Consider the following 26348-nt stretch of genomic DNA (forward strand, 5'->3'; position numbering starts at 1 on the left):
ACAGGCCAGCAGGTCAGCCTTTTCCCGGCTGGTGATGGCCAGGTCTCCGTCAGGTTTCCTCAGGGGCGGGATACGTTCCTGGGGGGTAGAGCCTTGCTGTTCCTTCACCAGCCCCCACCACTGTCTCGGGTCGGTTTTGTTAGAGGACAGCTTTCTCCTCTTGTCGGCATCCCACCTTTCTTTTGCCCACTTTGCTGTCCTCGTCATATTTTTGCAGGCTCGTCTGTGTTGGGCCTTATTTTCCTGCGTGTGGTCGGAACTGCCCACACGGTCTAGTGGGCAGCACAGCACGCCGTCACTCGGCAGGTCTGTGAGCACAGGGTCCAGGGAGCCTCCACGCTGATGTGTCGGGAACTCAACATGGGTACTAACAGCTGTGGGCAGCCATAAGGTCGTCCAGGTGCTCTGTGAGGTAGATGAGGGGGGCGCTGCCTTGCCACTGTGGCCGGTACATGGCACAGAGTAGCAGAGTAGCAGAACATCATCTCCATTTCAAGGGGAGTGTCTATGGTGAGGGTGTCCATCTGCAGGCCGTTTCGGTGGCAAACAGCAATGCCTCCCCCCTGTCCTGTGTGGCGGTCTCGTCTGGCCCAGTGCGAGTACCCGGGAATCTCTCTCTCTCTCTCTCTCTCTCTCTCTCTCTCTCTCTCTCTCTCTCTCTCTCTCTCTCTCTCTCTCTCTCTCTCTCTCTCTCTCTCTCTCTCTCTCTCTCTCTCTCTCTCTCCCCCCCCCCCACTTGCTGATATCTTTGCTTGTCTTTTCCCCTCCATACCTTCCGCTAACTCGGTAGAATGATTCCCTTCTATCTCACTCTCTCCACGCACGCCCCTACTTTCAGTCTTTCTTTTTATCTCTTAAACTATTTTCCTTTTCCATTGTCCCGTCTTCTTTTCCTTTATTCTCCTTCTGTACATCTTCTCACGAGTTCACTTTATCGTTGGTATTCAAATTCTTTGACACATTTTCCCCGCGCCACGAACACCTTTCTAGGCGGCCTTTTGTGGAGAAGAATGAAGTGTGAAGCTACGGGAGTCACTCCAACGGGCGTTGAGGAAGCATGAACGCCTATGTGAACAATCGCGGAATTCCTTTGATCCTTGTCATGTGTAATTCACCTCTTGGTCTGCTGCGGGTCTCTCTCGAGACAACCAGCCGTTCCCCTACGGAAGAGCACAGAGCTCGTAGTACATTAAGTCAAGTACCGATCTTTGGGAAGGGCTGAGACCACTCACACAAAACACACCGCGACATTGAGGTCACAACTCCTTGCCTGACGTCGCGTACCTACTCACTGCTAGGTGAACAGGGGCTACAAGTGAAAGAAGATAAACCCAGCTTATCTTCGCCCGGCCGGGGAATTGAACCCCTGTCCTTCTGGTTGTGAGCCAGACGCTCTCCCCCTGAGCTACCGGGCCGTGGCTGTGTGTGTGTTTGTGTGTGTGTGTGCGTGTGTGTGTGTGTGTGTGTGAGAGAGAGAGAGAGAGAGAGAGAGAGAGAGAGAGAGAGAGAGAGAGAGAGAGAGAGAGAGATTTACATAGATTTACATAGAAAATCAGACCACACAGACCCCATGGTCATGACTAGGTGGTTTGTCCTTAAACCTAAGTGATTCTACATTAATCAGATGGCTCCAAAACGTTGCATTTCTACTTTAGTTAATATTAAGTTCAAGGAAGTGACGGTCGAGCTTATTCCATTCTCGCACTACAATGTTGGTGAAGAAAAAAATTTGCAGTCTGAATTTACTTGTCTACATTTGAGTTTTATGCCATTGTTCCTCGTTCACAAACTGTCATCGATCATAAACAATTTTGTTCTGTCTACATTCGTGAAACCATTAAGTATTTTAATACATTCGATCAGTTTTCCTCGGGGGCGACGTTTCTCAAGAGAGAACATGTTAAGGGTGTAAAGCCTTTCTTCGTAGGATTTGTTGCGCAAGGAAGGGATCATTTTTGTTGCCAGATGCTGAACACCTTCTAATTTAGCAATGTCCTTTGCATGGTGCGGAGACCAAAACTGTACCGCATATTCCAAGTGGGGTCTGACTAAACTATTGTAGAGCGGAGGTATTACATCTTTATTCTTGAATAAAAAGTTTCTTCTAATGAAGCCCAACATTCTGTTCGTTTATTTGCTGCATCGATGCATTGATGTGAGAATTTGAGGTTTGACGCAATTTTGACCCCCAGGTCCTTGATGCATTGAACGCTTGTGATTTTAACGCCGCCCATTTCGTAATGGAACGTCTTATTTCTTGTTCCAAATTGAAGGACCTGGCACTTGTCTACGTTAAAGGGCATCTCCCATCTATCTGACCAAGCTGAAATTTTGTGCAAATCCTCTTGGAGGTTTTGCCTGTTTTCGTCAGTGAGAACCAAGTTACCAGTCTTTGTGTCGTCTGCAAATCTACTAATGCGATTATTGAGTCTAACATCCACATCTTTGATGTAAATAATAAAGAGCACTGGGCCAAGAACCGAGCCCTGAGGGACGCCACTAGTGACCTGCGCCCACTCTGAGTTAAATCCGTCAATCACCACTCTTTGATGTCTGTTGCTCAACCAATTCGCGATCCATTGGTTTACTTGACCGTCAATACCTATTTGCTGTCAGTCACTAGTGCACCGTCGCTGTTTGTTAAAGGTCCAATTCCACTTCTGATCGCCTTTCTGTTGTTTATGTAACTGAAGAAGGATTTCGGATTATTTTTACAGTTGGCTGCAATATTTTCTTCATATCTACGCTTTGCCTGACATACTAATCTCTTTACTCGTCGCCTGGCATAGTTATAAAGTCTAATGTTTTCGGGGGTGCTTTGTTTTTTCTTTAGCCTGTACAACAATTTTCTCTCCTTGACTGAGTGTTTAATTTCGCTATTAAACCAAGGTGGGCTTTTTTTTAGTGTTAATTCGCTTCTCTCACAAGGGGACGAATGTGTTCTGCTGAGTGACTAAATGATTTTTAAAGCTTAGCCAGGCTTCCTCTACATTGCCGTCATCTGATAATTGTATTTGTTATTTTTTGTCGGATTTCTACGAAATTAGCTCTTCTGAAATTAGGCACCTTTACTTTATTTTCAGTCACTGATGTTTGACATCTCTGTTCATCAAACTTGTTTCTTAGGCAACGCGCATTGAAACTAAGGATTTTTAAGTTATCTAGAGGCTTGGTAATAGAGGTGGTGGTACTTGCGGGATCACGGTTACGGGTCTGTTGCGATGCATGACGTCTATTTACACGGGCGGGGTGGAGGGACGTGGCTGAGAGTCGTTTTTTGATCGGGTGTCACATACTGCGTCGTTTAGGAGCATTCCGAATCTGGCTGCCCCGATGTGGGACAGGTGTATTCCGTCCCTGTGGAAGAGTTCACTTTGTCCGTAGAAATTGTCCCAGGCGTTGAAGAACTCAACGTCAGGAGGAGCAGAAAAGAGGTGAGGTGAGGTGAGCGAGGAGGGGGGCTTAGGTGAGGTGAGGGAAAGGGGGGTTAGGAAGGATTAATCCTCTAGGGGATTAAAGAGAGGGTAGTGAGGAGGAGCAGAAAGGAGGTGAGGTGAGGTAAGCGAGGGGGGGGGGCTTAGGTGAGGTGAGGAAAAGGGGGGTAGGAGGGGTTGATCCTCTAGGGGATTTAAGGAGAGGGTAGTGAGGAGGAGCAGAAAGGAGGTGAGGCGAGGTGAGCGAGGGGGGGCTTAGGTGAGGTGAGGGAAAGGGGGGGTAGGAATGGTTAATCCTCTAGGGGATTTAAAGAGAGGGTAGTGAGCAGGAGCAGAAGGAGGTAAGGTGAGGTGAGCGAGGGGGGGGTTTAGGTGAGGTGAGGGAAAGGGGGGTAGGAAGGGTTAATACTCTGGGGGATTTAAAAAATGTAGTGAGGAGCAGCAGATTGAATCCTCAGGGGAATGCAAAGGGTGAGGTGTCGGTAAGCACAATGCAGAAAAAAACACTCGGAGACAACACTCGAGAAACACACGATATACACACGAGAAACTCACGCAAAAACACCCAAATCACACGCGAAAACACTCGGGAACACAACAACACACTCGAAACACACGAGAAACACTCAGAAACTCAAGCACAAGCACAAGATTAAACACCCCCAAGTCACTCGCAAAAACACCAAAAACACAACTACACACTCGAAAAACTCTGAAACCCTCGCAAAACACTCGAACACACAGCCAAATCACGCGCAAAACCACCGGAAACACAACAACACACTCGAAACTGAAACCACGCAGAACACTCGGACACACTGCCAAATCACACGCAAAAATACCGAAAACACAAGACACTCGAAACACTCTGAAACCCACGCAGAAGCACCCGGAAATACAGCCAAATCACACGCAAAAACACACTCGAAACACACGCAGGGAAATCACAGGCAACAGGCATCAAGGCTGTGCACGATCGCAGCGCGAATCTCACTTCATTTTCTCAGGAGAGCAGAGCAGCGGGACCCGTCAGAAAAAGAGAGAGAGAGAGAGAGAGAGAGAGAGAGAGAGAGAGAGAGAGAGAGAGAGAGAGAGATTACTCACGGATCTAAAAATGATGAAACGAACGTGATGTTAGTGATAGAAGGCATTGGAGGGTTTGGAAGGCGAGAGGGTGAAGGAGAGAACTGAAGATAATGATGGGGACGATGAAGGTTGCAGAACTGGCTAGCCTGTGATGAAGTATACGTTATGTGTTTTCGAGAGGGAGTGACCCACTGTGTGTGTGTGAGTAGTAACAAATGTACGGAAGTGGGGGGTTGCCTCTGCGGGGGGGACTGGAAGTGGGGGTTGGGGGGGTCAGCGGTCAGCGGGGGGGTTACGGAAGAGAGGGTATCTGGACCCCCCCCCCCATCCCCTACATCTTCCCCCACCCACCCACCCACCCATCTCTTTTACCTTTTCTCCAACCCCCCCCCCCCCTCACCCCCTCTCGGACTAGCGTACGGAAGCGAGAGGGTGACGGGAGTAGGGGTGCCCAGCAGGAAGGGGGGGGGGGTGACGGGAGAAGGGGTACTTGAAGGGTTAAGATAAGATCTTGGACCCTCGAATGACCACGAGATTATAATCACGGAAAAGGTTAAGGACATTAGGTTAATGACCAGGCTGGAATATGAATTTACTCTCTAATGCAAGTCCGAAAATAAAATAAAAAATCGCCATTGAACGTAAGACTCGATAAATTATTTAAGTTTTTGCTGGATGTATTGTATCCTTATGTGTGTGTGTGTGTGTGTGTGTGTGTGTGTGTGTGTGTGTGTGTGTGTGTGTGCGTGCGTGCGTGCGTGCGTGCGTGCGTGCGTGCGAGAGAGAGAGAGAGAGAGAGAGAGAGATGAGGATCCTCATTATCCATTATGACACCTCAAAAATGGCGGCATCATGTATGCGCCTCCGTGGTGTACTGGTAGTGCGCCTAACCACAATCCGTCGGGTCCGATCCTGGCCTAAGCAGTCTCTGTACAGCTCACTACTACATAGACCCTCTAGGAGTGGTCGATAAATGGGTACTCGGGAAAAGCTTTTAAAGGTAAACTGTGCCAACCCAGATGTCTACGAAAACCTTGCCAACTGTGGGCGTGTTGGCCCTGAAATGTTTAATAATATGGGGCGTGCACCAGTCAGCCCAGGAATACCTACTTAGAAGATGTGGACCTGTTGGCTCTGCTGGGGCCGAGGCGTTGCTTGGAGCGAGGGAGGAAAGGGAAGGACTAAGGATGTTGGTTCCTCCCACTTGGAAGATTATCACCAGGTACGTCAGCACTGTGTTGAATAGCTGCAAAAAGAGGGAAAGGCTTGAGAAAAGGAAGTAATTGTTATATTGATCAATTTGAAGAATATGTGTCAGTATGTGCCTATGCTGGATACCTACAAATAATAACTGTCGGTCAAAGCAGAGAAGAAGAAATACATCAACCTTGGCATGTTCGGCAGTGACATGCTTATGAAACCATGGAGACAACTCTTGTTTGAAGTATGGAAAGAGGCATGAAGGAAACGAATATTAAACAATTATTTGGGTACAAGAGACGACAGCGAAGTGTTCGGCGGAGTAAAAGAATAAAGGAAAGAAAAAAAAATGAAGAGTGATGAAAAATTAATATGAGAATGGATGCGTGAGTGCTGACAGTAAATGAAGCCGCTCTGAGTGGGCGGAGCAGGGGATGGGCGCGGCACCTACCCCGAGGAGGGAGGCGTAGTCCAGCCTGTACCAGCCACACATGTCGAATGCAAGGTTGTGTGACAGCCTCCCCATCAGCTGGTTCACCTGCCGAGCACACCTGAGTCACAAGACACTCGCCACAGACTTGCGCCGCCACTCGTGAGTGTCACCATTACTCAAGCGTTGACCTGACACTTGCTTACTCGTTGACTCCGAGACCTGACACCTCGCGCGTCTCATAGAATGTTAGAATTTGGTTCTACGGAGCAACATTCGAACAACGCAAGCAGAGAAGTAAATTATCTCAATACTCTGATTGCAGCTTTTAGCGGTACTATAATTTATGTATTATCATTAATATTATTATTATTATTATTATTATTATTATTATTATTATTATTATTATTACTATTATCTTATCATTATTATTATTATTACCAGTTTTATTGATATATATATATATATATATATATATATATATATATATATATATATATATATATATATATATATATATATATATATATATATATATATATATATATATATATATATATATATATATATATATATATATATATATATATATATATATATATATATATATATATATATATATATATATATATATATATATATATATATATATATATATATATATATATATATATATATATATATATATATATATATATATATATATATATATATATATATATATATATATATATATATATATATATATATATATATATATATATTTCCACTCAATCGAGTCACGGAAGATTGGAATCGTAATGTGCGTCTGCTCACTCAACGTGTTGAGTCGTCAACATAAAATACTTAAGGCGGGCCCACACCTGTTGCCGCTGCGGTGAAAAATAGCTACCATTCGACCTATATGTGTTACATGATATTCTATGCATTGCATACTTGAAAAGGCAAAGAGTTCCAGGTACGAACAGCTCTTGGAAAAAAATCGAACTGTGCCGTACGACGCCTGGCTGACTGGCTGCCGCGGTGACGCGTGTCGTGCTGAGGAACGCCTCGCTGGTCCAGATGATGCAAGAAAATTTGGGACGCTTCTGTGCAAAAGCTGAGTGAGGTGTATTAGACTCAATTTTGTATAAAATACAAATACTATTGACAACACAGCGATGTTCAAGATCACAAATTTCTATTGCAATGAATAGAAAATCAGTTGTCCGAAAACAGTATTGGTGAGCACCGAGGGACATCCAGCAGCAAACCAGACCGGCGGCTGGACTCATGGACAGGAAGTGTGAGACATCGGGAACAATTGACGGAAATGGAAGTTTGCAAAGATTTGAAAACCTTTCTGATTAGTCCAAGCTTTCGAGCGGCATTGGATACTAATGAACAGTTAAATGTCAACGTTGAACCGAAAAGGAGACCAAAAATCGTCATCTCCTCGGATACATTTACGTATTGTTAAAGCATCTAAAAATAACGCTCCATAACATGCATTAGTTAGCGAGGTCAACTCAAGCTTTGTCTTAATTCCCATCAGCGATCAATTGTGACCACACCTAGCCAGGCGTCCTACGCTGAATAATATAACCTCATGGCTGATATGAAGTTTTCTCTCTACTGCAGCTTCCCCACACAAACCCAAACATAAAGACGGCCACAAACCTTCAGAGTAAAGCTGAGAATGTGACTTCGCACTGTCAAGTCTTTCAGTAGTCCTTCGGCCTTGCTAACCTGAAATAAAGCGAAGAGAATCGTAGGATGGTCAAAGATTGTCTTTTGCCCTCTAAGTTTTCAATGAAGAGGTAAATTTCCACAATTTTGAGAGTAGAAATCAAATCACCACATATCAGAACCCTGTGATCACGAGATGTGTTCAAAAACAAAAAAGTACTGTTTTTGTAAACTCAAAGAACCCACATATACCTAACGGACAGTAACATATCGCAACTAAAATAATAAACTTTTACCACTAAGGATATTGACCAATCGTTGTGAAAATAACAATAGACTAGAAGAAGACAGCCGAGCCGGACGGCAAGAAAGTAGCGTGCCGCGCAGACTGATAAAGCTGATTCATAGATATTCGCGGAAGCTTACATTATTATTTTCTTATTTTCTAAATTTATCTCAATACATCAAGTGGCCAAGGGATTCTGTGTGCGGCGTTTTACTTTCTACTTCCAGAATTTCGAAATCTTACTCCTTCTAAAAAAGAGGGAGTCAGAGGGAGCCAAGAGCTGAAAGCTGTGCTCCCTGGACTTCAAGGACAATGATCTGGACCTAGTGGACCAGCAAACCCTACGTTCAGTATTTGTGTAAGGCATCGTACGGTAAGGTTAGGTAAGACGAAACGGTGCCGTAGAATGTCATGTGAAACTTTCGTGACGTGCTTAACAAACTCGGCCACTTGCTAGAGGGTACCCACATGGTTAACGAAGGTCTGGCCCAGATGACAGAAGCTGCCCATGATGTAGTATCCGAAGCTCAATAGGATGGCCGTGTTCCCGCTCATGAAGACACCTTGAAGCATGGCGTAGGGGCACGCGATGGCCATCAGTACGGCCGTCAGCAGTTTCACGCTGATAATTGAGAAGAAGCAGCGAGTCCCTACTTCCCGTTGGAGTTCCACCTGCGGGGAAGGAAGTCACTCAGTCGCAAAGTGGGGCTAAGAAGACTAATCGATTCGTAAAAAACAAAAACAAGGCTAAGCTCTCGCTTCATACCTCCCGGATGACAACTTCGAGGTCACGCAGCTCCCGCAGCGCCGCTTCCAGGCCGCTCTCCTTCTTGAAGGATCCGTCGGAAGCGAGGAGCATGGAGACAGAGGCTACCGTGGCCTCCGTGGCGGCCACCAGGCGATGGCCGAGAAGACCAAACACCATGGACGACACTTCTATTGGCAACATGAATCCCATGGCGCCGAGAGTCGACACAGGTATGAGGATCACAATTCCCAGGGTTGGCACGCCTTGGTTGAGTAAGTAATGAATTGTTGTGATAAAGCACAATACTCCTGATAACATAATTAACTGTGTTCGTTGTTTGCAGTACCATCGGTATGTTGGCGGCGTAGAGACTTCCGTGATCTTGGACATGTCATGCAGGAGCTGGGCCAGCTGGTGGCTCCACACGCCCATGGCAACGGGGGTCAAACACATGATGATCATTACGAACAAAGTGGCACTAGCGTACACGATAAAGCCCACCTCATGCGTCATATATAGTGTTGAATGTAGCCTAGTTGTCTCACAGATCAAGGCCACTTTTAAAAAGATCATAACGACTGACCACAGGCAAAGAGGGAGGCTGAAGGTGGGCGGTCCGCTTGTGGCGGACATCTTGTAGGGAAAGCAGCCATTCACCTGCATCACGCGTACTATCACTCGCCACGGGAAAAGCGTTGAAGAGGTGTCCGGCGGCAACATCTTGGCTGCGGCAAAGGTGACCGCACTGCTGGGCTACTGCCCGAGCGCTAGCTGATGAGGGTTGTCTGCCTGGGGCGTGGCCGAGGAGGCTTGTGTGTTGCCTTATCACGTCTGGTCGGCGGAGTAGACGGCGTGGTAGACGACACTGACGAGCATTGACCGGCGCGTCGAGCTGCTGGTAATCATCTTTAATGAACTACGTCATGTTTATCTTGCACCAAGCACTCTGCTGCACGGTACACGCCCTAAGAATATTGACATTTTAATTAACGAGTAAGATTCGGGGAATTTTCATCGCCAATTCTGGTCAAGCTCGAGCAAAAACTACTAAAGTTAGGAAGGCGTGTTTGGTGGCATATGAAAGCTCTATTAACACATATTAATAATCAGAAGAAAAAGTGGAAAGAACTAAATAAATGAAGAAGTTATAAGGAAAAAACTAGGACGTGTCCAAATCGCGACAAAAGGGCCGAAAAACAGGCTATTTTGTGACGGCTCAACGACAAACTTGGAATCGAGCTATCAGAAAATCCTTCGAGCTGGTCAAACTATATTGCCAAGAGGGGCTATATGCCAAATACAGCCTTCTAGAGGCAATAGCAATGCCACACTAGAAAAAAACGGCGAAGTGTCTGGAGTTCGTCAAAATCGCTCTCAAAAGGGTCTACGTTTCAAGTTTTAGCGACGAAACTACTGGGAGTAGGGAAATGTTATGCATCATATTGGAAAGCACATTGGTAGGGCTAAATTATTTGTTAAATATGTTTTTAGAAATTCTCAAAAAATGAGTGGGTTTCAAGGTTGGGAACTCAAAAAAAAGTTTTTTTCATGGTCGTTTTATTCGAATTTATTCGATTTTTTACCCTTTCGAGTCGGTTTTTGAGCCCTGTGGCTTATTACAAAATATAGCCCTTTCGTGTTGCCGTCGATTGATACCAAAAACATTTCAGTAGCCACAGAAATAAGGGAGTTTTGGCGATTCGCACCAAAGCGGTTGATTTTCCAAAATTCGCGGCTTAATGACAGGGCTTGGGCAAGTTTCCAGTCCATAGTGTAGGGTTCACTGGACGTAGCAATTGTAGAAGGAAAAATATAAAGACCTACATGTAAGAGAAGAGAGTCACTATGATTCAGCACAAGGTCAGACATTTTGGATGTTTCAACATGTAAAGGCATAGATATATATTTGTAAATATTTTCTCTCACTTAATTGGCGTCCTTGATCATGAAAACATGTAATTTGACACCAATTATGGGGTCGTGTGGAGTTTACAAGCAAATATATGTGCATTTTTGTATTTTGGGTCGGCCGTCTTGGATATTTAATTTTTACGGATTTCCATGGAACATTTCAGAATGGCACTCCGTCTAATATTAAAAAGGTATGACCAAAGCAAGCTGTGTGCAAATTTTAGTGCTTTTATCCGTCCTGTAACGATAATTTCATTAAGCCACCTGACTATGTCCAGAGGAGGAAAAAACAGCGCTCAAGTGTGTGTGTGTGTGTGTGTGTGTGTGTGTGTGTGTGTGTGTGTGTGTGTGTGTGTGTGTGTGTGTGTGTTAGTATGTTTGTGTGTGTGAATCGATATGGATGTATAACTTCGGTAAATATTATCAAACTATTTGTTATATTCCTTCTAGTCTCTCTCTCTCTCTCTCTCTCTCTCTCTCTCTCTCTCTCTCTCTCTCTCTCTCTCTCTCTCTCTCTCTCTCTCTCTCTCTCTCTCTCTCTCTCTCTCTCTCTCTCTCGATATATATATATATATATATATATATATATATATATATATATATATATATATATATATATATATACACACATATATTAAGTAGGATAAGGAAATCCAACCAAGGCTGTATATTAACATCTTGGTAATCACCCTTTCTCTCCCTATTCTCCAGAATCCTGCGGGTGGCATGCGGGACGTGGCGCGGTGAGGCCCAGCGAGGTCCTCCGAGTAACCAGCACCAACTTGGGCCATTAGCAACTCCCTGAAGGAGACAGGGCGTGGCTCTGGGGACGCCGACTCATTCTTAAAAGCTTCTCTCGTTGAGCCGCTGGCTTTCCTGCCTCTTTTTTTGCAACAGGGTAGAAAAAGAGAATACAGGAGGAAAGGGAGGCCGTTCTTTTATCCGTATTCCATAATCTCTTTTCAAGGTGGTCAGTCGTTTCTTATGTGTATAGCCGTTGGCAGGCAGAAGAAACTCGTCGTTAAATAGATATTCCTCTTCCACTTATTGATCCTCCTATTTATCCTTACTCTTCCTTACCCTCCTCATGGCGCCCCGCGTGGAAGATGATTGGTCGTCCACATTATGAAAGATAATAAAGGAGAAAAAAACTTCACATCGTCGTCATCGTTGATTGGCCGGCGCTGTGGACGTCGAACACGGAGCTTCACCACCAAGTCAAGTATCATCACCTCCAACACCACCCCGGAGTAACCACCCCGGGCATTCCCCGCGTTCTGATCGGCCGCTGGTTCTCTCCGGAGAGTATCCATGGGTCCAGAATAATCACCCCGGGAATTCCCTTGGCGCGAGAAGCATCCAGTCGATCGAGTAATATAATACTACCTAATTAAGGTTCGCAGGTCGGAAGCCTCTCAAAAGCCGCCTCATTGATCGCTTCCCTCTCACTCCTTTAATTAATTCAGTCCCTAACCCACCCTCTCCCCAACCGGCGGCTACTTGTAACTCATCTCCCATTGATCAGTCAGCACGAAGAAAGCGTAGACTGGTCTTTGTATGGGCGACGCGTGAAGGCCACACGGGGCGAGAGAGACCCCATGTGATTGGCCGCGCGAGTGTGGAGACTGTCCAGGGGTGAGATTGTCTGCCGGGGCAATAGAGAGCGAGCCTGCTTTCCTACCTCTCTTCCTTGCTTGGCCGAGATGCTGATGCGAGTCAACAAAATTACTAATTAGAGCGCCAGCGAGACACAGGAGAGATGGAGGAGGAAGAGGGGCACAACAAATGATACTGCAATTACCGTGAAGCATCCATGAGGAAAATCCTCATTGGGAAAAAGTATTCTAAAAGTTGCGAGTATTTGCCTTCTGGTTGTATGGGTGCACGAGGACAAGAAGAGCCGCGGAGAAAGGCGGAGGAGGAGGCGGCAACAAGAGGAAGAGGAAGCAAGCCGCACACCAACCCGCCGAGCCTGTCCAGGAAAAGTTTGTGAGAATTCTTGCGAAAAATTACCCGTTGCTCGGGTGAGGATTGCCGGTGGCGCGTTGTTTTTAGATAAGTGTTTTTGTGTCCTGCCTGTGGGAAAGAGGAACCGATTTCCATGAGCCAGTGACGTCAACCAAAGAAAGAAATGTGTGACTGGCAGCGCTTCGAGGCCGAAACTTGACCATTTTGACACTTTTGTTGTAGGAAAAGTGAAGGAAAGGACAACGCAAAACATGTGTTATTGCTGAAAGAGAAAGTGAAACGACACCCCCCCCAAAAAAATTCATTGACTAACTTTACAGATAACGAAAGACGGACGATTGACCTCTGGCCCAGGTGTATCAGGAAGGAAGACGTGCGTGGCGCTGGTGTGTGTCGGTGCCTCTGTACGTGTGTGGGCGTGAGTGTTTGTAGGCGCTTCAGGTATCAGTGGGCGGGGCGGCAGCCACACACACAACACATGAAGGCGAGGATCCAATCCGTAACGAGTAAGGAAGCGGCTTTTTGGTCTCGCTGTTGGCACTCCTCGCGCCCCTGGCTCGTGGAATCGGCAATATATCGCATCCACTGACTGCCCGACACTCCCGCCTTGACGCTATCTGGAAGGGACACAAATTGGACATCAGTACAGCTCACCCCGAGACTATCCTACCACCATCACCACTACCACCACCACCATCTCCACCATCACCACCACCACCATGAACACGCCCACCACTAACACCTCAGTAAGGCCAGGGTGTGCACCGCGGATCCAGCTGGATGAAATCAGTGTATATTGATCACCTCGTTCTTGACATCCACGCACGCACGCACGCACGCAACAAATATCCTGCAAACTCAGCCGGGGAACATTATCCGTTATATATGCCATCTTGTTCGTGTTTCTCCCAAGGCAGTGTAAAAATCTGGCTCACTTCCTGAGCGACGCGGATGACGAGCCCTTGCGCCTCCAACCCCGCCCCGCCACACACCCCGCCTCAAAACACGCAAAGAACTTGTCCGTGTCTGTGAGGGTCTGTGAGTGCCTCCGCGACGTGTGGGACGTGTAACAGACGCACTCACTCAAGGTGGAGAGAAATAAGAAAATAGAGACAGGTAGTTTAGTGATGATAGTGCCGTGAAGGCGTGTGCTAACGCCTCATCTCTGCTGTGCTTGGGGCGTGTACCTGTGCATCGCCAACCGTTCACCATCACCTCCACCACCACCGCCGCCGCCCACAATGCTACCCTCACCAGGGCACCTTCTCGCCCTCCTCGCCTGCTGCCTCGGTGTCACCCTCACCCCCGCCGCAGCTTATCGTAAAGGTACGTGCGTCAGTCCCTTACTTAGTGTCTACCTATAATACTTACCCTCTACTAAGCATTTTTCGTGTATTTTCTGTTGCCTATTGCCTTTAATATGTTTTTTGTCCAAATATTAGTTATTTTTTTCATTAGTTATTGCATTTTTATGTATAGTCTTTAGGCCACCAGTTGCAACAGGTGAGATTTAGTAGTGCACGAAGTATTCAGGGCTTTTGATTTTCCAATGCACAAAATTATGTTACCAAGTAAGAACAGTATTGCTGAGGAAATCGCCAAAGGCAGGATCCTCAAAGTACAGGTCGTGTGATAGTACAAAGCCCCTGACCATGATTTGTAGGGGCTTGCATGCTCGATAACTCCAACAGACAGATAAATAAATACTGGATGAGATGCCTCACACTATGCACTACCATCACGAGGCTTTCATCGAGTCGTGAGGGATTGCAAAAATCCCACTGGGTCCTATCAAGGAAAGTTTGAGGACTATCACCCCAAGGCAAGCTCCGTCGAGTCGCAGATAAATAATGTTGCTCGTGTTCCTCTTTGAACAGCCACACCTTTAAAGAATTAATGGGGCACAGCGGCGGGGAGTGGTCGTCACCTTAGGCACGCCCATAAATCAGAGCAGGAATGGGTCGGAACTACACCCCGTCAATACAGCCAGTGCGTCGCATTGTGCTTGTGCTCTCGTGACTGTGAGAAGGAACTTCACAACTCTTCCTGTTTCTACTACTACTACTACTACTACTACTGCTACTACTACTACTACTACTACTACTACTAGTGCTGCTGATGTTACTACTACTACTACTACTACTACTACTACTACTACTACTACTAGTGCTGCTGATGTTACTACTACTACTACTACTACTACTACTACTACTTCTTCTTCTTCTACTACTACTACTACTACTACTACTACTACTACTACTACTAGTGCTGCTGATGTTACCACTACTACTACTACTACTACTACTACTACTACTACTACTACTACTACTACTACTACTCCTACTACTCCTACTACTACTACTACTACTTTTACTACTATTACTACTGGTGCTGGTGGTGGTGGTGTACTACTACTACTATTACTACTACCATAAGTACTACTTAAGGTCGAGAGCCTTACAGTTTAGTCTCTAGTGTATTCATGTGATGCCCTTCATAATAAACGGCTCTCTCGTGCGACTTAAAAATAATGCATCACACTTGCCTCTGCTTGGCGTATACGGTCCCGGTGTTATTGTTGTTATTGTTATTGTTGTTGTTGTTGGTGGTGGTGACTGATGTGACGAGATGTGAGGCATTGCAGTAATATATGGGGTGATGTGGTTTGATCATACGTGTCGCGCAGTGTGGTGTGTGCTGTTCGTGCTAGGATGTAGTGAGGTGATGAAAGGTGATGTGATGTATAGCAGTTTGGGGAGGTGAGTTGTGATGCGCCCATTTCATCACATCCTACCGCATGTTGCCTCCTTCACCGGGGTATGGTTAGGTGACTGGCTGACTGACTGACTGAGCTGTTGACTTGCTGACTGACTTTTTGGGACTGACTGGAACTTCTCTGGGCTTGTTGTGGTGGCGGTGTCTGGCGATGGCGGTGGTGGGGAAGGTAGGGGTGGCGGTATGTGGCAATGGTGGCGGTGGTGTGTAATGGTGGCGGAGGAGGTGGTGGTGTGATAGTGCTGGAGGACGTTGTCACCACCACCAGATGTTAGCTTTGTGGCGCCGCTTTGACTACTGCCGCTGATTTTTTTTTTTTTAATCTTTTCTATCCTACTTCCATTCTAGTCCCACTGGTCTCGTTACTCGGTCTGTGTTTCTGTCTGTCTATCTCCCTGTCTCCCTCCGTGTGTTTGACTGGCTGACTGACTGACTGACTGTATATCTGTATGAATTGTCATGACCTAGGCTGGGATTACGTTAGACAGGATTTTCTATAAGTAACGCAGCCAGTTAATAGCCAAACTAAGGTAGACTGTATATGCTGCTCTTGGCAAACCTAGGTAGACTTTCTCTCACCTTGTGCTCTGAGGAGGGATAACCAAACCACAATTACTAAAATAACATTAATATTTGGAGTTCAAGTAAGTTACAGAATATTTCACCTCACAAGAACAACACATCTCTCCACTGATAACCCGCGACTCTCCAATACACACCATCCCATCACCACACAGAAACAACACACATATCTCCCCGTATTCCTCCAACACACACACTTTTACCACACAGAAACAACACACATATCTCCCCAAATACTCCGTGAGCCTCCAACACACACCACACTAATGGGTTTAAACTGGATAAATTCAGATTCAATAGGGACATAGGCAAAAATTGGTTTACTAACAGGGTGGTGGATGAGTGGAATAGGCTTAGCAATCATGTGGTGAGTGCCAACTCAATTGTCACATTAAAAAATAGATTAGATAAATTCATGGACAGCGATATTAGGTGGGGTTAGATACACGGGAACTTAGGTTCAAAGGAGCTGCCTTGAACAGGCCTACCGGCCTCTTGGAGACTCCTACGTTCTTATGTTCTTATGTACTATCACCGCTCCACTCCGTGACTCCGGCAGATAACCTACCTCTCCGAGCCCCTGACCGAAGTGACGCTCATGGGTCACGCAGGGTCAAACCTGGGTTACCCCACGCCTCACATCACCTTGACAGGACAAAACATCTCGGGCCGCCCAGCGCCTCGCGCTCCTCAATGACTTGACAGAAAAGCTCCCTCCCGCGCACAGCACACTGACCCAAGCCGACCTGCTTGTGCATGTCGGTGTGACTTGCATTTGCATTAACTCTCTCTCTCTCTCTCTCTCTCTCTCTCTCTCTCTCTCTCTCTCTCTCTCTCTCTCTCTCTCTCTCTCTCTCTCTCTCTCTCTCTCTCTCTCTCTCTCTCTCTCTCTCTCTTCCGACTGTTGCTGTGATTTGCGTTAATTTTCCCTCTCTTGTATATTTCTTAACACTGACATATAAATTAGCATATATCAATATAATAATGGGAAGTGGCGCAGAGATGTAGCAGAATATATAGTTGGTTGGTTAGTTGTCTGTCTGTCTGTTTGTATGTATGTATGTATGTATGCACGCTTAGTTACTTGATTGTCCGTCTATCAGTTTATGTTTGGTTAGTTGGGTGGTTGTCTGTCAGTCTGTCTGTCTGTGTCTGTCTGCCTTTCTCTTTCTTTTCGCCGGTGTTTGTTTGTTCTCTCCCATATACGGGTCCGCGGGTGCATGGGAGTGCTTACGGGTTTGTTGTTGTGAGGGGCAGGCTGCGAGGGGTGGGGGACAACAAGAGGGGAGAGAAGGGAAGGGAAAATAGCTATGTGATGGGAGTACAGTTAAGCCGTCATTACTAGACTAATTTTTTCCACATCATTCTTCATGCTCAAGTTTTTGGTTGTGTACCTGAATGCTAACTCTCTCTCTCTCTCTCTCTCTCTCTCTCTCTCTCTCTCTCTCCACCAGTATCTTCTGTTAACATTATCATATTTTCCTCCTTTATTTGTGTTTTTCCTTTTGTTTTTATCCGTTCTTTATGTCCGGACGTTTTTGTCTATTTATGGGTTATTTGATTCTCCTTTTTTTTTCCTCCTCCTACTCCCCATCACTTGCCCTCGCCTTATCCTACTCCTCTTTCCAGACTTTATCCTCTCCTTCGCCTTTCGTTCTTTTCCCTCACTTTCTTGTCTCATTCTCTCAGTCTCCTATTCCTCTCCATTCGTTGTCTCCCTCTGCCTGTTCTTTGTTCTCCTCCAGCTTCATCATATGCTCTTACTCTCAACTACTTCTTTCTCTTATCCCATACCTTCTATCCCTTTTTTCTCTCACTTCCCCATTTCAAGTTCCCATATTTCCACATCGTCTCCATTTTTCTTATTTCCTATATTCCCTCTGCACCCCATGCATTGCCCTCAGCTTGTCATACTCAACTTTCTTCTTTCCTAGTCTCTGCCTTTCTTCTCTCCTTTATCCTCCCATCCTCATCGCAAGCTCTCGCTTCACCTCCCTTCTTCCCTCGTCCTCCTCCCTCTCTTTCCCTTGCCTCCCCATTCCATACTCTCATTTTTTTCTCTCCGCCCTCCGTTGCCTACCCTGTTCCCTCTCTATTTATCCTTCTTCCCCTTCCTCTCCTCCTCCTCCTCCTCCTCCTCCACCGCCTCTCTATTTTCCATTTCCTCCTGCTTTCTCTTGTTCTTTTTCTCAACGCCGCCTTTGTGCTCCTTCTACAGCCTTCATTCTACATTTATTCACTCCCTCTCCCTCTCTTTTCACTCGCCCTTTGTCCTTTTATTCAGCCCATTTGCATCCCACTTCTTCATTGCCTCCCCTCCCTTCCTCTGACCATTCTTCCCCTTTAAATTCCCCCTACCACCACCATTCCTGCCTCTGTCTGGCCTTGACGCCTGTTCCATGCCATCTCGCTTCTGCCTTTCGTCTTTTCAACACTACTACATCTTTTGTTTCACCTATTCCACTTTTTATTGTTGTTTTGCCCTTTATTCTCCCCTCACTTCTCGCACCTCGTCATTTCTCATTCCCATAGTTTGCCTTTGCCTTCTACGTGTATATTTTTCATTTTAAGTCACACTATTTCCCACACTTCTTATTTTCTTTCTTCTCTTATTCCTGTGCCATTTTTATCGTTCCTACGTCAATATTTTTCTTCCACGTTCCTCCTTTTCTTCACTCATTCCTGCCTCATCATTTCCTCTTCCGTCGCGTGCCCCCTTCTCTCATTCATGTTACATCATCCTCTACACGTTTCCCTTCCTCCACCCAGTCCTAACTCCTTATCATAACCCCTGCATGTGTCTTCCCCTCGCTCTTCTCCCTTCTACTTGACTTCTCCACAGGATCAACCTACACCACCCTGGTCACTTGCCTCCCATCACTTACCGCAGCATAGTCATGTATCTGTCCTCCCCGGCTGTTTCTCCTCATTCATCCTCAGCGCCCAGGCTTCTGCACCATACAGTAGTTCAGGTCTTGCAACCGTTGCATAGGTTTTTGTTCGGGTATATATTTTCAACATTTTAGGAGTATATATATATATATATATATATATATATATATATATATATATATATATATATATATATATATATATATATATATATATATATATATAAATTCATTTTTCCGTCAACGGTCTTGTTACATTAGATATATATATATAAATATATATATATATATATATATATATATATATATATATATATATATATATATATATATATATATATATATATATATATATATATATATATATATATATATATATTTGTTGCTTGCTACTGGAACCAAAGCTGCTTTCGTTAGCTCGCCGCTGATTGGACATCGCCCTGAGGCAGCCTTCTCCCATATACCATAGAAACAGTCCTCGCCACACTACTAATTTTACTTTTATGCTCTGTAGCCCAATCATGTCGCGTAATATATACTTAGTTTCCTCAGCAATGGATATTGGAAAGATTACAGATTATGACAAAGAAAAATGTCAAATTGATTGAATATAATTGAAATAAAGCGATTTGAAGGCAAAGTGGGACTATAAATGTTTATACCGCAATGGTAAAAAATCTGAATGGGGTCCCACAAGGGTCGGTGCTGGGTCCTCTGCTCTTTATTATTTACATCAATGACTTGGACACAGGAATTAGTAGTGATGTCAGAAAGTTCGCAGATGATACCAAGATCGGTAGAGTAATCCAATCAGACAGGGACGCTACCGTTCACCAGGATGAGCTTGACAGACTATTAGCCTTTTCCATTTATAACTAACCCGTTTCATGATAGTATGATCTAGAGTAGATTGATGATGTCCCGACAGCTGGTCCCTATATTGGGATCGCTTGGTCGATTATGATCTTCGCGCGAGACAAGGAAACACAGGGCCAATAATGGCGTCCAAATCTTAGGTTGTCGGGACTCTATGAGGGACTCTACAGATCACGACCCAGAAACGGGTTACGCTAAATGGAAGATGCTATATATGATTGGGCGGGGAAGTGGCAGATGGAATTCAATGTCGGGAAGTGTAGCATTCTGAGTGTAGGTAGGAATAACCCCTCACACAATTACTTCTTAAATGGCACTCCTCTAAGTAGGTCTGGGCGTGAGAGAGACTTAGGAGTCCTAGTGAGCGCTGACCTCCGTCCTAGGGCTCAATGCATTCAGGCTAAAAATCGGGCAAACAGAGTACTTGGTTTCATCTCAAGGAGCGTAAGCAATAGGAGCGCTGAAGTCATCCTCAAACTTTACTTAGCACTAGTTAGACCTCATCTCGATTATGCAGTTCAGTTCTGGTCCCCCTACTATAGAATGGATATCAAGATGTTAGAATCTGTACAGAGGAGGATGACAAAGATGATTCAGGTGGTGAGAAATTTGCCTTATGAAGACAGGCTGAAGCAGTTAAATCTACACTCGCTAGAAAGGCGAAGGTTGCGAGGAGACTTGATCGAAGTCTATAAATGGATGAAGGGATTTAATAAAGGGGATGTCAATAAGATTTTGATAGTAAAAGAGCCGGGTAGGACGCGTAGCAATGGTTTTAAGTTAGACAAATTCAGATTTAACAAAGACATAGGCAAGAATTGGTTCACCAATAGAGTGGTGGACGAATGGAACAGGCTTGGAGGCCATATTGTGGGTGCCAATACCGTAGATACATTCAAGAAGCTAGATAAAGCCATGGATGGGGAGGTAAGGTGGGGTTGAGTGTACAGGAGCTGCCATGTATAGGCCAACCGGTCTCTTGCAGACTCCTTACGTTCTTATGTTCTTTTTATGTTCTTCTTATTTCATATCGATTTTTTCATTGAATTATTTAGGTCCTATAAAAATGAACAATGACATCTGATAGAGAAAATCTCCTAAGTACGATGATGTCAACAGATTATTGGAAAGTGAGACAGGAAGAGAGGTAAGCAAATTTATATACCAACTTAATGAACTGTAATATTAGGCTATTTTGAAAGCGTTCTACTATTTGAAGTGTGTTTCAACCATACAGAGCCATTGGTGCATCACCTATAACTTTGTATACAAACTTGCTTACCTCCCTTCCTTTTTAACGTTTCGATAACACTGGTCAACAACAACAACAACACAAATCATGGTTCTGGTATGAAATGGCCTGCTTCTAGGGTTATCAAAGGTGCTGAATTCAAATATGGCATCAATAAAGACGTATCAGATTTGTTTTTTGAGAACCAGTATATCGGTGTATCGAGCTCCCAGGATGTGACTCATACATCTTTTTGTTACCTTAAAAAATAAATTATTTCATGGTTCTGGTATGAAATGGTTTGATTCTAGGGTAATTGAAAGTGCTGAATTCGAATATGGCATTAGTAAAGACGTATCGGGTATGGCTTTTGAGAACCAATCTATGTGTGTATCTAGTTCCATCGATTAAATTTGTGGTTCTGAAATGAGACCGTTGGATTCTAGGGAGAAGGGAGGAGGAGGCATGGGAATCATTCATGAATGCCTCACATAACTATATTGGAAACTACCGTGCAGACAACTACAAAGAAATTGTGCCAGCCATGTTACAGCGTTTTCGAGCTCTAGGCTCAAGGATGTCCTTGAAACTTCACGTCTTCCACTCCCACCTCGACTTCTTCCCACATAACCTCGGAGACATCATTGGCGACCACAATGAAAGGTTTCAACAATGCATTTCTATAATGGAGAGCAGGTATCAGGACTGTCTAAGTCCCAGTATGATAACTAACTAACTACTATAGTCTGTCCATATTAATTTGGCTAATTTGCACCGAGAAGCCCCTCCCCCATTCTGGCTAAGCTCCGCCCCCCTTTCACCTGATTGGGTGTTCATGACGTCATGCATTGTATCAAAGACATGTACCAAATATATATGATTGAGATAATCTAGCTAGTTTCATGATTAAAAAATATTCGTAATATAATTGAATAACGGCACTCTAATTTAACAATCAATGACATCATCTAAAAAACAAAGTACAATCATAATACTGCCAGTTTTCAAGGAGAACGGACCCTGTAAAACAAGCACTGAAGGCGATATATAGTATGCTATATATATATATATATATATATATATATATATATATATATATATATCTATATATATATATATATATATATATATATATATATATATATATATATATATATATATATAATCACAAAAAATATATTCTGTAGGATCATTGCTTAAGGACGGGTAGGCTCTGTAGTGTGACGACGCACCCGTCCCTCCAAGCCACATATACGAAACTTATTCCTCAATACAATGATTCCTACCTGCATGATGTTACTGTAGAAGATATTTTTAAGTGATTATATTTATTTATGTGGATGAGCTATGTAGGAAACAATGAGGGAAAGTGTGCGCTAACTTTATAGGTAGCCTACTATATATATATATATATATATATATATATATATATATATATATATATATATATATATATATATATATATACATATATATATATATATATATATATATATTCTAATTTAATTGAATGACGGCACTCTAATGTAACAATCACCTGAAAACTAGCAGTATTATTATTGTACTTTGTTTCAAGGTGATGTCATTGATTGTTAGAGTGCCGTCATATCAATTAAATTACGAATATATATATATATATATATATATATATATATATATATATATATATATATATATATATATATATATATATATATATGAACCTCCAATCAGGTAAAAGGGAGAGGCGGAGCTTAGCCAAAATGGGGGAGGGGCTTCTCGGTGCAAATTGGCCAAGTTAATTTGGACAGACTTATAACTACTTATTGATGCTGCAACGTGAATAGGCTGAAAGCGAAAAAGCAAAGTTCTGAAGTATTTTTAGAACTTTACTGATTGCCAAAAAAATTGCACTGAATATCCATATTTTTGTGTCACAAATCACCACAAGGTTATCTGTGTCTACCTCAATTTGGGAAACAAAGCTGAAACGAGTTATGGGATATTGACTTTTTTTTCAGTATGATATTCGAGAAACCTGGCCTGACAGCAGAAAATGAATATCAGAGCTTAAATCAGTGCTATGTAATTAGTTAGGGGCATATATTCATGTATGAAAACCATTTTGGTTGTTGATCAGTGTTTAATCTATTAACACCATCGTCTTCAGGAGTTTTTTTTTTATCAGATGGCATTGTTTGTTTATACAGGAACTTAATAATTCTATGAAAAAATCGGTATGGAATAAAGGCGGTATAAACATTTATAGCCCCGCCTGTGTCACAATCTGCAAACTTTCCACTGTCCAGTAATGAAGAAATCAAGTACGTATTACTCGACATGATTGGGCTGCAGAGCTTGAAATTAAGACTTGTAGTGTGGCGTGGTCTGTTTCTATGGTGTATAGCAGAAGGCTGCTTCAGGCCGCTGCCCAATCAGTGACGAGCTAACAAAAGCAGTCTAGTATCCAGTAGCAAGCTACAAATAGACAGTCTTATAGCTAACAAGATAAAATATAGTTCGTCTAATATAGAAAGTTAATAAAAAAATGCAGCGGTGTTGGGGTCCAAGCTACCGTGTTTTCAAGCTCGTCTAGCGGGATTGTAATATTTCATTTGGCAACACTGCTTTGCCACCCTATGCGTTCACGAATCACGTGACGGTGACTCAGTCTCAGACTCACCAGTCACGTCAGTGCCGTCACTGACGTTAATATGTCAGTGTTCACTGTTTTCCAGAAGTGTGTGGAGTAACTTGCATGTTGTACCGTACACTTTCTTGAGAGACGCCGTGCACGTGCGCTGTGCCCAGCTGCGAGGGAAGTAAGAGAGTCCACGTGTTCTCCTTCCTCAAAGACATCGAGCTCTCCCGGCAATGGCGGAACCGTCACCAGGGACAAACACAGCCAGTTGGAACTGTAACGTGAGTACCATGTTGAGGCATCGTGTCTTCATTGTTTGATAGACAAGGAAATAGTGAATGTAAGGCTTTTCAGCTATGGAGAAAGTATAACATACAGTCCGATGATACAGGCGATATTGGAAGTGTATAATCGACACAGTTAAGCGGTGGCTGACACCACTAGCCGTCTGAGGCAAGCTGAGAGATTTGCGCGTGATTATTATATTAGTATAATTGTTATGATTATTATTATTATTATCATTCACAATTAATATCGGGGAATATTGATATTATTACCATAGCCTACTACGCAGCAACGGCGCATCGCGAAACGTTTTGCACATTTATCGTAAATAATTGAACATAGGAAGTCTAAGTAAACTAACCTAACCTGATCTGACCTGATGTAACGTAAAATGTTACCTGATCCAAGGTCTAAAGTCTTTTGATCTTAAATAATCTCACTTAACTTGACCCACACAAACGCCGCTTCCAAAATGCGATGTGCGAGGCTGTGTTCTTAAACTGCTTACATCGTTATATTGATGTTCCTTTTAATTTTCCTGAAGCCATTAGTCGATGCGTTATATTAAGCGGTCACAGTTTAGAAAGAAAATATAAATATATGCTGCCTCCACTGATACACTCATGCATAAATAGTTTTAGGGAGAACAATAGCCTAGCTGCTTTTCAAGTCAACACATGCATTCGAAAAAAAAAGCAAGCCAAAAACACTATAGTCTTCCGACTCTAACTTGAGCCCTGTTGCTTGGCCCGGGGAACCCCCCATTGTTTACACATCTAGCGATGACCTGCGCATGGCGATCTGGCTCACTGTTAGTCTGTAGGCTATCTGTTTGTGGAATACATATATATATATATATATATATATATATATATATATATATATATATATATATATATTTTTTTTTTTACAGAAAAGGCATGAAAAAAAAGAAAACTAATGAAAAAAAGCCCGTTACTTACTGCTCCCGAAGAGTACATGGGAGTGGCCAAAAAAAGAGGTCAATTTCGGGAGGAGAGGTGTCCTGATACACTCCTCCTGCAAGAGTTCAAGTCGTAGGCAGGGGAATACAGATGAAGGAAGATTATTCCAGAGTTTACCAGCGTGAGGGATGAAAGAGTGAAGATGCTGGTTAACTCTTGCATAAGGGGTTTGGACAGTATAGGGATGAGCTTGATTAGAAAGTCGTGTGAGGCGAGGCCGCGGGAGGGGGGGAGGCATGCATTTAGCAATTTCAAAAGAGCAGTTATCGTGAAAATATCGATAGAAGATAGAAAGAGGGGCAACATCGCGACGGAATTTAAGAGGTAGAAGGCTATCAGTAAGAGGAGGAGATCTGATGAGACGAAGAGCCTTAGACTCCACTCTGTCCAATAGAGCTGTGTGAGTGGAGCACCCCCCCACACGTGAGATGCATATTCCAAACGAGGGCGGACAAGGCCCCTGTAAATGGATAGCAATTGTGCGGGGGAGAAGAACTGGCGGAGACGATACAGAACGCCCAACCTCGAGGAAGCTGATTTATTGAGAGAGGAGATGTGAAGTTTCCAGTTAAGATTTTGAGTTAAGGATAGACCGAGGACATTTAGCGTTGAAGGTGACAGCTGAGTGTTGTCGAAGAATAAAGGACAGGTGTTTGGAAGATTGTGTCGAGTTGATAGGTGGAGAAATTGAGTTTTTGAGGCATTGAAGGACACGAGGTTCCTTCTACCCCACTCGGAAATGATAGCAAGGTCTGAGGTTCAGCTTCCTGCAGCATCCAGTCTGGAATCATGTACTTCCTGTTGGGATGGTCTTCTATTGAAAGAAGTTGAATAATGCAGAGTGGAATCATCGGCGCATGAGTGGACAGGACAGTTTGTTATGGAAAGAAGATCATTGATGAATGACAGGAAGAGAGTGGGTGATAGGACAGAGCCCTGTGGAACACCACTGTTAATAGGTTTAGGGGAAGAACAATGACCGTCTATCACCGCAGAGATAGAACGGCCGGAAAGGAAACTGGAGATAAAGGAACAGAGAGAGGGATAGAATCCGAAAGAGGGTAGTTTAGATAGCAAAGACTTGTGCCTGACTCTATCGAAGGCTTTCGATGTGTCTAGGGCAACAGAGAAAGTTTCACCGAAACGGTTAAGAGAGGATGACCAAGAGTCAGTTAAGAGAGCAAGATCGCCAGTAGAACGCCCCTTACGGAACCCATACTGGCGATGAGATAGAATGTTAGAAGTGGAAAGGTGCTTTTGAATCTTCCGGTTAAGGATTGACTCAGAAGCTTTAAATAGACAAGAAAGTAAAGCTATAGGGCGGTAGTGTGAGGGATTGAAACGGTCACCCTTCTTAGGCACAGGCTGTACGAA

The 26348-nt window shown here is 44.0% G+C and overlaps 1 protein-coding gene across 1 annotated transcript in view; it reads left to right on the forward strand.

The window, feature by feature from the left end:
- The window catches only part of LOC126982241 (synaptogenesis protein syg-2-like), a 291624-nt gene that overhangs the window by 122552 nt on the left and 142724 nt on the right, over positions 1-26348 (forward strand). The window contains exon 3 of the mRNA XM_050834188.1: positions 11475-14057. Within this exon, the coding sequence (XP_050690145.1) occupies positions 13973-14057 (85 nt within the window). The 5' untranslated portion in view covers positions 11475-13972. The remainder of the gene's footprint in view (positions 1-11474; positions 14058-26348) is intronic.

This window comes from Eriocheir sinensis, chromosome 4, assembly GCF_024679095.1.
Source record: "Eriocheir sinensis breed Jianghai 21 chromosome 4, ASM2467909v1, whole genome shotgun sequence".
In the NCBI taxonomy this organism is placed as follows: Eukaryota; Metazoa; Arthropoda; class Malacostraca; order Decapoda; family Varunidae; genus Eriocheir; species Eriocheir sinensis.